General features: G+C 57.2%; 7 protein-coding genes across 7 annotated transcripts; 2 read left to right on the top strand and 5 right to left on the bottom strand.

The window, feature by feature from the left end:
- Window positions 1-86: 86 nt before the first annotated feature.
- Window positions 87-4,089, bottom strand: IUM83_19653 (Integrase catalytic core protein; the record flags this gene model as incomplete). Its single annotated transcript, XM_067944712.1, has 4 exons — window positions 87-661; window positions 756-3,266; window positions 3,349-3,705; window positions 3,798-4,089. 4 exons carry the CDS (start codon window positions 4,087-4,089, stop codon window positions 87-89), a joined length of 3,735 nt encoding a protein of 1,244 aa, XP_067784553.1.
- A 351-nt stretch (window positions 4,090-4,440) lies between these two features.
- Window positions 4,441-8,448, bottom strand: IUM83_19652 (Integrase catalytic core protein; the record flags this gene model as incomplete). Its single annotated transcript, XM_067944711.1, has 4 exons — window positions 4,441-7,050; window positions 7,131-7,590; window positions 7,665-8,064; window positions 8,157-8,448. The coding sequence occupies 4 exons, from the start codon at window positions 8,446-8,448 to the stop codon at window positions 4,441-4,443; spliced, it is 3,762 nt and encodes a 1,253-aa protein (XP_067784554.1).
- A 348-nt stretch (window positions 8,449-8,796) lies between these two features.
- Window positions 8,797-9,718, bottom strand: IUM83_19651 (Integrase catalytic core protein; the record flags this gene model as incomplete). The annotated part of the gene is made up of 2 exons (XM_067944710.1): window positions 8,797-9,238; window positions 9,318-9,718. The coding sequence occupies 2 exons, from the start codon at window positions 9,716-9,718 to the stop codon at window positions 8,797-8,799; spliced, it is 843 nt and encodes a 280-aa protein (XP_067784551.1).
- Window positions 9,719-9,734: 16 nt separating this feature from the next.
- Window positions 9,735-11,438, bottom strand: IUM83_19650 (putative integrase; the record flags this gene model as incomplete). The annotated part of the gene is made up of 1 exon (XM_067944709.1): window positions 9,735-11,438. One exon carries the CDS (start codon window positions 11,436-11,438, stop codon window positions 9,735-9,737), a length of 1,704 nt encoding a protein of 567 aa, XP_067784552.1.
- Window positions 11,439-11,684: 246 nt separating this feature from the next.
- On the bottom strand, window positions 11,685-12,149 carry IUM83_19649 (Copia protein; the record flags this gene model as incomplete). Its single annotated transcript, XM_067944708.1, has 1 exon — window positions 11,685-12,149. One exon carries the CDS (start codon window positions 12,147-12,149, stop codon window positions 11,685-11,687), a length of 465 nt encoding a protein of 154 aa, XP_067784565.1.
- A 307-nt stretch (window positions 12,150-12,456) lies between these two features.
- IUM83_19648 (Copia proteinlike) lies at window positions 12,457-13,777 on the top strand (the record flags this gene model as incomplete). Its single annotated transcript, XM_067944707.1, has 2 exons — window positions 12,457-12,885; window positions 13,109-13,777. The coding sequence occupies 2 exons, from the start codon at window positions 12,457-12,459 to the stop codon at window positions 13,775-13,777; spliced, it is 1,098 nt and encodes a 365-aa protein (XP_067784581.1).
- Window positions 13,778-13,815: 38 nt separating this feature from the next.
- On the top strand, window positions 13,816-16,554 carry IUM83_19647 (Gag-Pol polyprotein; the record flags this gene model as incomplete). Its single annotated transcript, XM_067944706.1, has 3 exons — window positions 13,816-14,488; window positions 14,548-15,924; window positions 16,043-16,554. The coding sequence occupies 3 exons, from the start codon at window positions 13,816-13,818 to the stop codon at window positions 16,552-16,554; spliced, it is 2,562 nt and encodes an 853-aa protein (XP_067784578.1).
- Window positions 16,555-17,305: the final 751 nt, after the last annotated feature.

Here is a 17,305-nt window from a genome sequence, read left to right as displayed (position 1 = left end):
TCGTATTGGACCGGTTCGGTTAACCGGTTCGGGTACCTCGGAACTGGTACAGTGTACCAAGGTTCAGTACCCTGCAACACGCCCCCTCAATGCGAACACGCGTGAACGCCGAGCTCAGCCGTCAAGTCCTTGTGGCGTGGTCCGACAAGTCCCTTGGTCATGATGTCGGCCAGCATGGTGGCAGTCTCGCAGTACTCGACGATCACTTCGCCGCGCTTGACTTCGTCGCGGATGTGATGGTACTTGATGTCGATGTGCTTGGCGCGGCCATGGTTGACGGGGTTCTTGGTCATCTTGATGCACGACTGGTTGTCTTCGAAAATCTTCAACTCGGGCGTGACTCCGCCTGCAGCAACCAGGATCTCGCACAGCAGCTTGTGCACCCACTTGCCTTCTTGAATCGCCAAACTCAGTGCAATGTACTCGGCCTCGCTTGTCGATAGCGACACACTTGACTGCTTCTTGGAACCCCATGAGATCGGTCCGCCGGCGACTTGGAACAGGTAGCCCGACGTAGACTTGCGATCACTAAGATCACCAGCCCAGTCGGCATCCGAGTAACCTTGAAAGTCGATGTCCTTGCCCGACGAAAAGCGGAGTCCGTGCGACTTGGTCCCTTGAAGGTAGCGGAAGATGCGCTTGACCGCAATCCAGTGCTCGACTTGCGGGTTCTCCATGAAGCGTGAAGCGTGACACGTAGCCGACAGCGAACGCAATGTCCGGGCGAGTCGATGTCATCAAGTGCATGAGTGCACCGACAGCCTCGCGAAATGGCGCATCCAACTTGGTCATGGCGTCGCTTGAGACCAGCTTCATGCTGATGTCGACCGGACTTGCAGCGGGTTTGCAGTCTTGCATGCCGAAGCGCTCCAGGATGTCGTTGATGTAGCGAGCTTGGCTGAGCGTAACACTGCCATTCGCGTTGTCGACCACCTCGATCCCGAGGATGAAGGAACACTTGCCACTGTCGGTCATCTCGAACCGCGACTTGAGTTGGCGCTTGACTTCCGCGATCATTTCCGCCGAGCTTCCGGTCACCAACACGTCGTCCACGTAGACCAGCAGCAGAACGCATTCGCCGTCGACGACCTTGATGTAGAGGCAGGGGTCGTAGCTTGAGACGCGAAAACCGATGGAGCGCACATACTCGTCGAAGGTCTCGTTCCAAACTCGCGAAGCTTGCTTGAGCCCGTAAATCGCCTTGAGCAGTTCCACGCAGTCGAAACCGTCGTCCAGTTCCACGCCTTCAGGCACGCTGCAGAACACCTTCTCCTTCATCAAGCCGTACAGGAACGCAGTCACCACGTCGAGCTGGTCCATCGGCCATCCGAAGTACTTGGCAACCGCAATGATCATTCGCAGCGTGACGTACTTGACCACGGGCGAAAACGTCTCGGTGTAGTCGATCCCATACTTCTGCACGAAGCCTTTCGCGACGAGCCGAGCCTTGAACTTCTCGATCGATCCGTCCGCGTTGCGCTTGATCTTGAACACCCACTTGGTACCGACTGCGCGCTGGTTGTTGGGCAGTTTGGCGGCGCGGAAGACACCTCGCAGCCGCATCGACTTGAGTTCGGCGCGAATTGCCTTGCGCCACTGGACTTGGTCTGGTCCGTTCACAGCTTCTTGAAACGTCTTCGGCTCCGCGCTGTCACTTGCTTCCACAGCATTCGCACTCGCACGCCAGAACATGGGTGGGGTCGAGCCGACTTCATCGTCGTCTTCCGATTTTTCTTCTTGCGCCGCCGTAGATTCACGTTGGTCTTCATCTTCCGAGCGTCCAGGCGCACTTGCTTCTTCAAGTCCAGCATTGCGACGAGGACGTCGAACGTTTTCGCGATCTTGGTTGTCCGGACGCGATTTGCGCTTCCCCGCCTGCGTGAACACCCTTGTGCCGGAGTCGTCGGAGACTTGCATGTCGTCGAAAACGTCGGTAAGTCGGTTGACTTCTTCACCATCAGCAGCCTTGGAGTCATCGAAGCTTGACTCATCGAATGTGACATCGCGAGAGATGACCACTTGCCCCGCCTCGATGTCATAAACTCGATACGCCTTGGAACGCTCCTCGTAACCCATGAAAATTCCTTCACGAGCTTTCGGGTCCCACTTGAGTCGCTTCTCCTTCGGCGTCAAAACGTAGGCCTTGCACCCGAAGATCCGCATGTGCTTGACGTTGGGCTTGGACTTGTAGACGATCTCGAACGGCGTTTTGTCGGGCGACTTGGGTGACGGCAGACGATTCTTGATGTAGATCGCCGTCATCGCTGCTTCCGCCCAGAACGTCTTGTCCAACCCGGCGTAGTGAAGCATGCTGCGGCCGATGGTCACGATGGTTCGGTTGGCGCGTTCAGCCGTCGCGTTCGTTTGGTGCGCATACCGAACCGTGGGCTGCACTTCGATGCCGTGGTCTTCGTAGTACGCCAAGAGCGAATTGGTCGCGAACTCCTTGGCTCCGTCATGGCGCACGAACTTCACCCTGGCATCGAATTGCTTCTCCACCTTGGTGATGAATCGGCGCAAGCAGCCTTCACTCTCCGACCTGGCTCGCAGACAGAATCCCGACATGCAGCCGCTGGCTTCGTCCGTGATCAGCAGCAAGTAGCGGCTGCCACCCAGCGACTCTTCCTCCATGGGCCCGCAAATGTCGAAGTGGAGGAACTCGAACGGCTTGTACTTGCGCTTGTTCGGGTTGCTTGAGAAGGGCTTTGCACCATTTTCCCTTGTTGGCACCCACGACATTGGCTTGACTTCTTCGACGATGTCGGCATTTTCGCACCCGTCACCATGCCGCGAGACCATCTTCCGAAGAACGTCATTCGGCGCGTGACCCAAACGCGCATGAAGATCCACCGCGTTGACCGATGCCTTGGACACCGAATTCGCAGCGCAGCTTGGGACTCGGAGCCAGTAGAGGCCGTCGATCAGGTCCGCGGACGCCACGATTTTCTTCGACTTCTTCTGTGCGATGTGCATTTCAGCACCATCAAAAACCACCTTGAGCTGTCCGCTTCGGTTGATCTGCGGCACCGAAAGCAGGTTCTTGTTCATGCTTGGCACGTAAAGTGCATCTTGAATGCGGATGTCGCGCTCCTTGCCGTTGGGCAAAGTGACCCGCTGCATGACCGTCCCGACTCCCATGATCTTGGCCATGTTGCCGTTGGAGACCGCGAATTCACCTTCGTCGCACACCTTGATGTCGACAAACTTGGCCTTGTCGTTGCAGATGTGGTGCGTGGCACCACTGTCGATCGCCCATGAGCTTTGAACTGGAGACTCCACACTCCATAGAGACCGCGAACGCGACGCAGCCGTCATCGCTGTCGTCATGCCACTGGACGTTGTTCGCACCGCGACCAGACCGGCCACGTCGTGCACCTCGATTCTCCTCCTTCTGCTTGGTCCAGCACTTTTCCATGACGTGCCCCGATTTTCCGCAGTACGTGCAATGGCGACTTTCACGCTCGGTATTGAAGGCCCTCGCAGCGTCTTCAATCTTCACCTGAGCCGTCTTCTCGCCCTGCCGCTTGATGTGCTCATTCGTGAGCACCTTGATCACATCTTGAGTGCGCAGCTCTGCGTTGCTCATCTCCAAGTTGAGAACGACGTTCTCGAAACTCTTGGGCAGACTCCTGAGCAAGCAGATCGCCACGTCTTCATCCTCCATCTTGGCGCCGATGTTGCTGAGCTTGGCGCTGATGTTGAGGACTTCATTGCAATGATGAAGCACATTGCCGCCTTCTGCCATCTCCATGCTGAAGAGCTGGCGCTTCAGGTAGATGCGTCCAGCCTTCTGCGACCCCCGTAGAGCGAACGCAGTCGCGTCCAGGCCACCCACGCTTCCTCGCAGTCGTCGACCACATGATGGTAGTCAGCATCCATGTGGAGCAACATCAGGCCGAACGCGATGTTGCTCGACTTGACGTAGTCGTCCTTGGCCCTCGTGTCCGCGAAGCTTGGTTTCGTCTCGCGGTTCACGACGCTCCACACCGACTTGGTCAGGAACACGCCACGCATGTAGCGGTTCCACGTGGCGTAGTTGTCGCCGTTGAACTTGTCGATGGAGATCTTGGTGTCTTGGACAGAGGACATGGTGCTTGGGCTCATAACCTGAAGAAGGTCGTACTGGGATCTTGCACTTGGAGACTTGGTCGTAGACACCGCCGAGGCTTGGGGCGAGGCGAGGAAGGTCACTTGGGGGGTTGAATCGAAATTCAGAAGTGATTGGATTGTTGGAGCTTACACCCTAGGCTAGTGCTAAAGACACGCGGCCGTGCGTCCTATCAACTAGTGCGTCTAATCAACCATCATTCTACACTACTCGTCCAATCAACCTACTCGTCTAATCAACGTGTGGTCGTATTGGACCGGTTCGGTTAACCGGTTCGGGTACCTCGGAACTGGTACACTGTACCAAGGTTCAGTACCCTGCAACACGCCCCCTCAATGCGAACACGCGTGAACGCCGAGCTCAGCCGTCAAGTCCTTGTGGCGTGGTCCGACAAGTCCCTTGGTCATGATGTCGGCCAGCATGGTGGCAGTCTCGCAGTACTCGACGATCACTTCGCCGCGCTTGACTTCGTCGCGGATGTGATGGTACTTGATGTCGATGTGCTTGGCGCGGCCATGGTTGACGGGGTTCTTGGTCATCTTGATGCACGACTGGTTGTCTTCGAAAATCTTCAACTCGGGCGTGACTCCGCCTGCAGCAACCAGGATCTCGCACAGCAGCTTGTGCACCCATTTGCCTTCTTGAATCGCCAAACTCAGTGCGATGTACTCGGCCTCGCTTGTCGATAGCGACACACTTGATTGCTTCTTGGAACCCCATGAGATCGGTCCGCCGGCGACTTGGAACAGGTAGCCCGACGTAGACTTGCGATCACTGAGATCACCAGCCCAGTCGGCATCCGAGTAACCTTGAAAGTCGATGTCCTTGCCCGGCGAGAAGCGGATTCCGTGCGACTTGGTCCCTTGAAGGTAGCGGAAGATGCGCTTGACCGCAATCCAGTGCTCGACTTGCGGGTTCTCCATGAAGCGTGACACGTAGCCGACAGCAAACGCAATGTCCGGGCGAGTCGATGTCATCAAGTGCATGAGTGCACCGACAGCCTCGCGAAATGGCGCATCCAACTTGGTCATGGCGTCGCTTGAGACCAGCTTCATGCTGATGTCGACCGGGCTTGCAGCGGGTTTGCAGTCTTGCATGCCGAAGCGCTCCAGGATGTCGTTGATGTAGCGAGCTTGGCTCAGCGTAACACTGCCATCCGCGTTGTCGACCACCTCGATCCCGAGGATGAAGGAACACTTGCCACTGTCGGTCATCTCGAACCGTGACTTGAGTTGGCGCTTGACTTCCGCGATCATTTCCGCCGAGCTTCCGGTCACCAACACGTCGTCCACGTAAACCAGCAGCAGAACGCATTCGCCGTCGACGACCTTGATGTAGAGGCAGGGGTCGTAGCTTGAGACGCGAAAACCGATGGAGCGCACATACTCGTCGAAGGTCTCGTTCCAAACTCGCGAAGCTTGCTTGAGTCCGTAAATCGCCTTGAGCAGTTCCACGCAGTCGAAACCGTCGTCCAGTTCCACGCCTTCAGGCACGCTGCAGAACACCTTCTCCTTCATCAAGCCGTACAGGAACGCAGTCACCACGTCGAGCTGGTCCATCCGCCATCCGAAGTACTTGGCAACCGCAATGATCATTCGCAGCGTGACGTACTTGACGACGGGCGAAAACGTCTCGGTGTAGTCGATCCCGTACTTCTGCACGAAGCCTTTCGCGACGAGCCGAGCCTTGAACTTCTCGATCGATCCGTCCGCGTTGCGCTTGATCTTGAACACCCACTTGGTACCGACTGCGCGCTGGTTGTTGGGCAGTTTGGCGGCGCGGAAAACACCTCGCAGCCGCATCGACTTGAGTTCGGCGCGAATTGCCTTGCGCCACTGGACTTGGTCTGGTCCGTTCACAGCTTCTTGAAACGTCTTCGGCTCCGCGCTGTCACTTGCTTCCACAGCATTCGCACTTGCACGCCAGAACATGGGTGGGGTCGAGCCGTCTTCATCGTCTTCTTCCGATTTTTCTTCTTGCGTCGCCGTAGATTCACGTTGGTCTTCATCTTCCGAGCGTCCAGGCGCACTTGCTTCTTCGAGTCCAGCACTACGACGAGGACGTCGAACGTTGTCGCGATCTTGGTTGTCCGGACGTGACTTGCGCTTCCCCGCCTGCGTGAACACCCTTGTGCCGGAGTCCTCGGAGACTTGCATGTCGTCGAAAACGTCGGTAAGTCGGTTGACTTCTTCACCATCAGCAGCCGTGGAGTCGTCGAAGCTTGACTCATCGAATGTGACATCGCGAGAGATGACCACCTGCCCCGCCTCGATGTCATAAACTCGATACGCCTTGGAACGCTCCTCGTAACCCATGAAAATTCCTTCACGAGCTTTCGGGTCCCACTTGAGTCGCTTCTCCTTCGGCGTCAAAACGTAGGCCTTGCACCCGAAGATCCGCATGTGCTTGACGTTGGGCTTGGACTTGTAGACGATCTCGAACGGAGTTTTGTCGGGCGACTTGGGTGACGGCAGACGATTCTTGATGTAAATCGCCGTCATCGCTGCTTCCGCCCAGAACGTCTTGTCCAACCCGGCGTAGTGAAGCATGCTGCGGCCGATGGTCACGATGGTTCGGTTGGCGCGTTCAGCCGTCGCGTTGGTTTGGTGCGCATACCGAACCGTGGGCTGCACTTCGATGCCGTGGTCTTCGTAGTACGCCAAGAGCGAATTGGTCGCGAACTCCTTGGCTCCGTCATGGCGCACGAACTTCACCCTGGCATCGAATTGCTTCTCCACCTTGGTGATGAATCGGCGCAAGCAGCCTTCACTCTCCGACCTGGCTCGCAGACAGAATCCCGACATGCAGCCGCTGGCTTCGTCCGTGATGAGCAGCAGGTAGCGGCTGCCACCCAGCGACTCTTCCTCCATGGGCCCGCAAATGTCGAAGTGGAGGAACTCGAACGGCTTGTACTTGCGCTTGTTCGGGTTGCTTGGGAAGGGCTTTGCACCATTTTCCCTTGTTGGCACCCACGACACTGGCTTGACTTCTTCGACGATGTCGGCATTTTCGCACCCGTCACCATGCCACTTGAGACCATCTTCCGAAGAACGTCATTCGGCGCGTGACCCAAACGCGCATGAAGATCCACCGCGTTGACCGACGCCTTGGACACCGAATTCGCAGCGCAGCTTGGGACTCGGAGCCAGTAGAGGCCGTCGATCAGGTCCGCGGAAGCCACGATTTTCTTCGACTTCTTCTGTGCGATGTGCATTTCAGCACCATCAAACACCACCTTGAACAGTCCGCTTCGGTTGATCTGCGGCACCGAAAGCAGGTTCTTGTTCATGCTTGGCACGTAAAGTGCATCTTGAATGCGGATGTCGCGCTCCTTGCCGTTGGGCAAAGTGACCCGCTGCATGACCGTCCCGACTCCCATGATCTTGGCCGTGTTGCCGTTGGCGACCGTGAGTTCACCTTCGTCGCACACCTTGATGTCGACAAACTTGGCCTTGTCGTTGCAGATGTGGTGCGTGGCACCACTGTCGATCGCCCATGAGCCTTGAAACTTGTTGGTCCTGGAGACTCCACACTCCATAGAGACCGCGAACGCGACGCAGTCGTCATCGCTGTCGTCACGCCACTGGACGTTGTTCGCACCGCGACCAGACCGGCCACGTCGTGCACCTCGATTCTCTCCTTCTGCTTGGTCCAGCACTTTTCCACGACGTGCCCCGATTTTCCGCAGTACGTGCAGTGGCGACTTTCACGCTCGGCATTGAAGGCCCTCGCAGCGTCTTCAATCTTCACCTGAGCCGTCTTCTCGCCCTGCCGCTTGATGTGCTCATTCGTGAGCACCTTGATCACATCTTGAGTGCGCAGCTCTGCGTTGCTCATCTCCAAGTTGAGAACGACGTTCTCGAAACTCTTGGGCAGACTCCTGAGCAAGCAGATCGCCACGTCTTCATCCTCCATCTTGGCGCCGATGTTGCTGAGCTTGGCGCTGATGTTGAGGACTTCATTGCAATGATGAAGCACATTGCCGCCTTCTGCCATCTCCATGCTGAAGAGCTGGCGCTTCAGGTAGATGCGTCCAGCCTTCTGCGACCCCCGTAGAGCGAACGCAGTCGCGTCCAGGCCACCCACGCTTCCTCGCAGTCGTCGACCACATGATGGTAGTCAGCATCCATGTGGAGCAACATCAGGCCGAACGCGATGTTGCTCGACTTGACGTAGTCGTCCTTGGCCCTCGTGTCCGCGAAGCTTGGTTTCGTCTCGCGGTTCACGACGCTCCACACCGACTTGGTCAGGAACACGCCACGCATGTAGCGGTTCCACGTGGCGTAGTTGTCGCCGTTGAACTTGTCGATGGAGATCTTGGTGTCTTGGACAGAGGACATGGTGCTTGGGCTCATAACCTGAAGAAGGTCGTACTGGGATCTTGCACTTGGAGACTTGGTCGTAGACACCGCCGAGGCTTGGGGCGAGGCGAGGAAGGTCACTTGGGGGTTGAATCGAAATTCAGAAGTGATTGGATTGTTGGAGCTTACACCCTAGGCTAGTGCTAAAGACACGCGGCCGTGCGTCCTATCAACTAGTGCGTCTAATCAACCATCATTCTACACTACTCGTCCAATCAACCTACTCGTCTAATCAACGTGTGGTCGTATTGGACCGGTTCGTTAACCGGTTCGGGCACCTCGGAACTGGTACAGTGTACCAAGGTTCAGTACCCTGCAACACGCCCCTCAATGCGAACACGCGTGAACGCCGAGCGCAGCCGTCAAGTCCTTGTGGCGTGGTCCGGCAAGTCCCTTGGTCATGATGTCGGCCAGCATGGTGGCAGTCTCGCAGTACTCGACGATCACTTCGCCGCGCTTGACTTCGTCGCGGATGTGATGGTACTTGATGTCGATGTGCTTGGCGCGGCCATGGTTGACGGGGTTCTTGGTCATCTTGATGCACGACTGGTTGTCTTCGAAAATCTTCAACTCGGGCGTGACTCCGCCTGCAGCAACCAGGATCTCGCACAGCAGCTTGTGCACCCACTTGCCTTCTTGAATCGCCAAACTCAGTGCGATGTACTCGGCCTCGCTTGTCGAGAGCGACACACTTGACTGCTTCTTGGAACCCCATGAGATCGGTCCGCCGGCGACTTGGAACAGGTAGCCCGACGTAGACTTGCGATCACTAAGATCACCAGCCCAGTCGGCATCCGAGTAACCTTGAAAGTCGATGTCCTTGCCCGGCGAAGCGGATTCCGTGCGACTTGGTCCCTTGAAGGTAGCGGAAGATGCGCTTGACCGCAATCCAGTGCTCGACTTGCGGGTTCTCCATGAAGCGTGACACGTAGCCGACAGCGAACGCAATGTCCGGGCGAGTCGATGTCATCAAGTGCATGAGTGCACCGACAGCCTCGCGAAATGGCGCGTCCAACTTGGTCATGGCGTCGCTTGAGACCAGCTTCATGCTGATGTCGACCGGACTTGCAGCGGGTTTGCAGTCTTGCATGCCGAAGCGCTCCAGGATGTCGTTGATGTAGCGAGCTTGGCTGAGCGTAACACTGCCATCCGCGTTGTCGACCACCTCGATCCCGAGGATGAAGGAACACTTGCCACTGTCGGTCATCTCGAACCGCGACTTGAGTTGGCGCTTGACTTCCGCGATCATTTCGCTGAGCTTCCGGTCACCAAGACGTCGTCCACGTAGACCAGCAGCAGAACGCATTCGCCGTCGACGACCTTGATGTAGAGGCTGGGTCGTAGCTTGACACGCGAAAACCGATGGAGCGCACATACTCGTCGAAGGTCTCGTTCCAAACTCGCGAAGCTTGCTTGAGCCCGTAAATCGCCTTGAGCAGTTCCACGCAGTCGAAACCGTCGTCCAGTTCCACGCCTTCAGGCACGCTGCAGAACACCTTCTCCTTCATCAAGCCGTACAGGAACGCAGTCACCACGTCGAGCTGGTCCATCGGCCATCCGAAGTACTTGGCAACCGCAATGATCATTCGCAGCGTGACGTACTTGACCACGGGCGAAAACGTCTCGGTGTAGTCGATGCCATACTTCTGCACGAAGCCTTTCGCGACGAGCCGAGCCTTGAACTTCTCGATCGATCCGTCCGCGTTGCGCTTGATCTTGAACACCCACTTGGTACCGACTGCGCGCTGGTTGTTGGGCAGTTTGGCGGCGCGGAAAACACCTCGCAGCCGCATTGACTTGAGTTCGGCGCGAATTGCCTTGCGCCACTGGACTTGGTCTGGTCCGTTCACAGCTTCTTGAAACGTCTTCGGCTCCGCGCTGTCACTTGCTTCCACCGCATTCGCACTTGCACGCCAGAACATGGGTGGGGTCGAGCCGTCTTCATCGTCTTCTTCCGATTTTTCTTCTTGTGCCGTCGTAGATTCACGTTGGTCTTCATCTTCCGAGCGTCCAGGCGCACTTGCTTCTTCGAGTCCAGCACTGCGACGAGGACGCCGAACATTGTCGCGATCTTGGTTGTCCGGACGCGATTTGCGCTTCCCCGCCTGCGTGAACACCCTTGTGCCGGAGTCCTCGGAGACTTGCATGTCGTCGAAAACGTCGGTAAGTCGGTTGACTTCTTCACCATCAGCAGCCTTGGAGTCGTCGAAGCTTGACTCATCGAATGTGACATCGCGGGAGATGACCACTTGCCCCGCCTCGATGTCATAAACTCGATACGCCTTGGAACGCTCCTCGTAACCCATGAAAATTCCTTCACGAGCTTTCGGGTCCCACTTGAGTCGCTTCTCCTTCGGCGTCAAAACGTAGGCCTTGCACCCGAAGATCCGCATGTGCTTGACGTTGGGCTTGGACTTGTAGACGATCTCGAACGGAGTTTTGTCGGGCGACTTGGGTGACGGCAGACGATTCTTGATGTAGATCGCCGTCATCGCTGCTTCCGCCCAGAACGTCTTGTCCAACCCGGCGTAGTGAAGCATGCTGCGGCCGATGGTCACGATGGTTCGGTTGGCGCGTTCAGCCGTCGCGTTCGTTTGGTGCGCATACCGAACCGTGGGCTGCACTTCGATGCCGTGGTCTTCGTAGTACGCCAAGAGCGAATTGGTCGCGAACTCCTTGGCTCCGTCATGGCGCACGAACTTCACCCTGGCATCGAATTGCTTCTCCACCTTGGTGATGAATCGGCGCAAGCAGCCTTCACTCTCCGACCTGGCTCGCAGACAGAATCCCGACATGCAGCCGCTGGCTTCGTCCGTGATGAGCAACAGGTAGCGGCTGCCACCCAGCGACTCTTCCTCCATGGGCCCGCAGATGTCGAAGTGGAGGAACTCGAACGGCTTGTACTTGCGCTTGTTCGGGTTGCTTGGGAAGGGCTTTGCACCATTTTCCCTTGTTGGCACCCACGACATTGGCTTGACTTCTTCGACGATGTCGGCATTTTCGCACCCGTCACCATGCCACTTGAGACCATCTTCCGAAGAACGTCATTCGGCGCGTGACCCAAACGCGCATGAAGATCCACCGCGTTGACCGACGCCTTGGACACCGAATTCGCAGCGCAGCTTGGGACTCGGAGCCAGTAGAGGCCGTCGATCAGGTCCGCGGAAGCCACGATTTTCTTCGACTTCTTCTGTGCGATGTGCATTTCAGCACCATCAAACACCACCTTGAACAGTCCGCTTCGGTTGATCTGCGGCACCGAGCAGGTTCTTGTTCATGCTTGGCACGTAAAGTGCATCTTGAATGCGGATGTCGCGCTCCTTGCCGTTGGGCAAAGTGACCCGCTGCATGACCGTCCCGACTCCCATGATCTTGGCCGTGTTGCCGTTGGCGACCGTGAGTTCACCTTCGTCGCACACCTTGATGTCGACAAACTTGGCCTTGTCGTTGCAGATGTGGTGCGTGGCACCACTGTCGATCGCCCATGAGCCTTGAAACTTGTTGGTCCTGGAGACTCCACACTCATACTGGACGTTGTTCGCACCGCGACCAGACCGGCCACGTCGTGCACCTCGATTCTCCTCCTTCTGCTTGGTCCTGTTGTCAAGGGATCGCCTCGACCAGCTGCGGTGTACCAGTAAGGTACCGGTGTGACCTTCACTCAGTGGTGCCGCCATCATTCGTGTGATGATGGGACGAGGATTACGGGACGCTGATGATGGGACGCGTGGGTACAAGATTGTGGGTACAGGATGGGCATCTACGTGGCACTCGCTGATTGGCTGAAGGACCTTCTATCCAGTTAGGAATCCAGTAGAGTGTATCCAGCAGGAATATCCAGTAGGCTTAGAGGTAGCAAGCAGTTCGCGAACTAAGGACCTAAATCAATCACTTTGCATTCTGACATCAAGTGCTCAAACGACCTTCCTTTTGGTTATGAGCCCAAGCCCCGTTTTCCCTGCTGAAGACTCCGACTACGCTTTCGCCATGGACGCCGCCTCGACCACGACCTCTCGCATCAACAAGTTCGACGGAACCAACTTCCACACGTGGAAGTTCAAGATGGCGATGGTGCTCGAGGAACGAGACCTGTGGGAAGTGACAAGTGGAGAGATCAAGCTGGAGCACTGCGCCACTACGCTGGACCAAACGACGTTCAAGAGGAAGTCTCGCAAGGCGCTGGCGATCATCTGTCTCGCGATGGAAGATTCGCAGCTGCCGCTGGTCCGGTCGGCGAAGGATGCGTACGATGCATGGTCAAAACTGGAAGGACACTTCGAGAAGAAGAGTTTGGCCAACAAGCTCTTCCTTCGTCGACGTTTCTTCACGACGATGATGGCGGAAGGTGATGATGTGCTGGAGCACATCAACAAGATCAAGACTCTGGCGGAGCAGCTCGACGCAGTGGGCGCTCCGGTCAGCGAGATGACTTGGTGATCACGCTTCTTGGGAGTCTCAGCGAGTCGTACCAGTTCCTCATCACGGCGTTGGAGTCGAGAGCCGACTCGCTGTCGTGGGAACTCGTGACGGCTCGGCTGCTGCATGAGGACATGAAGCGCAAGGAGCAAGGTGGCGGCGTCGACGGAGCCGCGCACGGTCAAGGCCAAGCGTTCATGACAAGCGACAACGGCAAGCGCAGGGACGGCAGGCGACCGCCAACAAGGCCAGCGCCTGCCACTACTGTGGGGAGCAAGGACATTGGATCGCCAAGTGTCCTGTGCGAATCCGCGAGAACGCGGAGCGGCAGAGGCCGCAGCGAGCGAACGTCGCGCAGAGTGAGGACGACTCTGGCGACTTCCTCTTCTCGGTTGGTGGTGGGAGCAACACCACCAAGTCGAATGAGGTGTGGCTGGTCGACTCGGGTGCGACGCAGCACATGACCAGTTCCAAGAAGTTCATGAGGAACTACAAGAAGATCTCGCCGGTGGACGTGCATCTCGCGGACGACGGTGTGGTGCAAGCGATCGGGAGAGGCGACATCGTGATGAAGATGCAGACCCCGCGCGGCGTCAAGAAGGGTGTGCTCACGAATGTGTGGCACATTCCCAAGTTGTCGCGCAACCTGTTCTCCGTCGGCAGATTCACCAAGGACGTCGGGCCTGTGACGTTCGAGAGCGACGGGTGCTTCACGGAGACGAAGGGTCTCAAGTGGAAGCTCGGCGCTCGCGAAGGCAAAGGGCTGTTCAAGCTGAGCATGACACCGGTGATGCCTGACGAGGCCAATGTGGCAAGCTCGAAGGATCGCAAGGGGACACCACGTCGTACCTCTGGCACCTTCGACTTGGTCACATTGGCCATGGCGGTCTAGACGCCATCGTCAAGAAGGGCTACGGCTCTGGCATCGACATGACGTCGGTGAAGCAGTGGGAGCTGTGCGACGGATGCTCACTCGGCAAGCAAACGCGAGTGAGCTACATGAAGTCGTCTCCAAACCGTGCGAAGCAAGTGCTGGAAGTGGTTCACAGCGATGTGTGCGGCCCCATGCAGACGTCTACGTTTGGTGGCAAGCGCTACTTCGTCACGTTCATCGACGACAAGTCGCACTTCTGTGTGGTGTACTTGATGCGGAACAAGTCGGAGGTGGCCGCCAAGTTCGCTGAGTTCGTTGCGTTGGCTGAAACGCAGACCGGCAAGCGTGTGAAAACGCTCCGGAGCGACAACGGTGGCGAGTACACTTCGCGCGAGATGGCCAAGTTCTGCAGCGACCGTGGTATCGTGCAGAAGTTCACGCCGCCGTACACGCCACAGCTGAACGGCGTGGCGGAACGGATGAACCGGACGTTGGTGGAGTGTGCGCGCTGCATGTTGGAGCATGCCGGGTTGTCGAAGGGTTACTGGGGTGAAGCGGTGGTGACAGCCACGTTCCTCCGGAACCGGTGTCCGACACGCGCCATTAGCCACGACAAGTCGCCGCACCAAGTTTGGACGGGAAAGAAGCCACTGCTGGCGAACCTCAAGGTGTTTGGTTGCCACGCGTACGTGCTGGTCCCGAAGGCGAAGCGGTCAAGTTTGACGCCCGGTCGGTGCGTTGCCGGTTCCTGGGGTACTCGGAGCACGAGAAAGCGTATCGGTTTGAAGAGATCGAGAGCGGTCGCGTGTTGGTGAGCCGCGACGCGCAGTTCATGGAAGACGTCTTCGACGGTGGGAGACGCAAGTATGCTACGAAGGAGGTGGTGATTGGTCTTCCAGATGAAGATGATGAAGATGCCACGGATGAAGAGACTCCGTCCGAATCGGATGAGGACGGCAGTGAGGATGAGGCTGCGCGGGATGAAGACTTCGAACCCGGCAGCAAGCGACACCCGCGGACGCAGTCACTAGAAGAAGCCGTGGAGGTGCCGAGGGCCAAGCGATATGCGCCGCAGAATGGACGTTCGACGCTGGATGAGATGTCTGCGGCGGCCCAAGAGAGTCAAGATTTTGAGGCTGCGTACGTCGTGGATTCAGTGGGAGAGATGCCGACTACGTTCAAGTCGGCGATGGAATCCAGCGACGCAGCCAAGTGGAAGGAAGCATGCGACTCGGAGTACGACTCGCTGCTCAAGAACAAGACGTGGGAAGTGGTGCCACTGCCGAAGGGACGCAAGGCCATCGGCAACAGATGGGTGTTTCGCGTGAAGGAGAACCAGGCTGGAGAGGTCGAACGGTTCAAGGCGCGTCTGGTGGCCAAGGGGTTCTCGCAGAAGTACGGCATCGACTACGACGAGACCTTCGCTCCAGTGGCCAAGTTCACGTCGATCCGGGCCGTGCTGAGTTTGGCCGCCAAGTATGGTCTCAAGCTGCATCAGATGGATGTGAAGACGGCGTTCCTGAATGGCGGCTTGGACGAAGAGATCTACATGGTGCAACCGGACGGCTACGTCGATGAAGACCACCCGGACTACGTGTGCAAGCTGAAGCAGTCATTGTACGGGTTGAAGCAGTCGCCGCGCATGTGGAACAAGACCATCGACGAGTTCATGCTGAAGCTGGGGTTCACCAAGTGCGAGTCCGACCATTGCGTCTACGTGAAACGCGACGGACACAGCATGATCTTCGTGGTCATCTACGTGGACGACCTGATCCTGGCCAGCAACGACGACGAGCTGATGGAGTCGACCAAGCGCGCACTCAGCAAACGGTTCGAAATGACAGACCTCGGCGAGCTTACGTACTTCCTCGGCATGGAGATCAAGAACGACTTGGAGTCCGGCAAGGTGACGATGCGGCAGACCAAGTTTCTCAAGTCGATCCTGAGCAAGTTCGGCATGCAGGACAGCAAACCCGTGAAGACGCCGCAGGATCCAGGACTTAAGTTGACCAAGAACATGTGCGAGGGTGGCTGCAAGCATGAAGACACGATGAAGAACGTGCCGTATCGGAGTGCTGTCGGCGCGTTGATGTACCTGATGGTGGCGACGCGTCCGGACCTGGCTGCTGCAGTAGGCGTGCTGAGTCAGTTCGCCGCCGACCCGTGTCCCACACTGGCAAGCCCTCAAGCGTGTGCTCCGGTATCTGCAAGCCACGCCCACGCATGGCATCGAGTTCTCGAAGGGTGACGGCTGCGGAGTTGTGTGTGGCTACTCGGACGCAGACTGGGCTGGTGACATCGAATCGAGAAGAAGTACAAGCGGCTACGCGTTCATGATGAACGGCGGGTGCATCAGCTGGAGGAGCAAGAAGCAGCGGACGGTGGCGCTGTCATCTACAGAGGCGGAGTACATGGCGCTGTCAGAGGCGACGCAGGAGGCGGTGTGGCTCAAGGTGTTTCTGCGCGAGCTCGGCGAAATGGCAAGCGATGAAGCAATCAAGATCTACGAGGACAACCAAGGCTCCATCGCGTTGGCCAAGAACCCGGAGTTCCACAAGCGCACCAAGCACATCGACATTCGCTACCACTTCGTGCGTGAGAAGGTGGAAGACGGTCAGGTGGTGTTGGAGTACTGCTCGACGAAGGACATGCTGGCCGACATCATGACGAAGGCGATCACTTCTGTGCAGTTCGAAGTTCTGCGACACAAGCTGGGGATCCAAGGTGCAGCCGACGTCGAGTCGCGTGGGAGTGTTGTCAAGGGATCGCCTCGACCAGCTGCGGTGTACCAGTAAGGTACCGGTGTGACCTTCACTCAGTGGTGCCGCCATCATTCGTGTGATGATGGGACGAGGATTACGGGACGCTGATGATGGGACGCGTGGGTACAAGATTGTGGGTACAGGATGGGCATCTACGTGGCACTCGCTGATTGGCTGAAGGACCTTCTATCCAGTTAGGAATCCAGTAGAGTGTATCCAGCAGGAATATCCAGTAGGCTTAGAGGTAGCAAGTAGTTCGCGAACTAAGGACCTAAATCAATCACTTTGCATTCTGACATCTAGTGCTCAAACGACCTTCCTTTTTTGCCACTGTCGGTCATCTCGAACCGCGACTTGAGTTGGCGCTTGGCTTCCGCGATCATATCAGCTGAACTTCCGGTCACCAAGACGTCGTCCACGTAGACCAGCAGCAGAACGCATTCGCCGTCGACGACCTTGATGTGCGGAGCCCGTAAATCGCCTTGAGCAGTTCCAACACCTTCTCCTTCATCAAGCCGTACAGGAACGCAGTCACCACGTCGAGCTGGTCCATCGGCCATCCGAAGTACTTGGCAACCGTGAAGAAGGTCGTACTGGGATCTTGCACTTGGAGACTTGGTCGTAGACACCGCCGAGGCTTGGGGCGAGGCGAGGAAGGTCACTTGGGGGGTTGAATCGAAATTCAGAAGTGATTGGATTGTTGGAGCTTACACCTAGGCTAGTGCTAAAGACACGCGGCCGTGCGTCCTATCAACTAGTGCGTCTAATCAACCATCATTCTACA

This window comes from Phytophthora cinnamomi (assembly GCF_018691715.1).
Source record: "Phytophthora cinnamomi strain GKB4 chromosome Unknown Contig89, whole genome shotgun sequence".
Classification (NCBI taxonomy): domain Eukaryota; phylum Oomycota; class Peronosporomycetes; order Peronosporales; family Peronosporaceae; genus Phytophthora; species Phytophthora cinnamomi.
The sequence above is the reverse complement of the archived record's forward strand: the minus strand, read 5'-3'. Positions and strand labels throughout refer to the sequence as shown.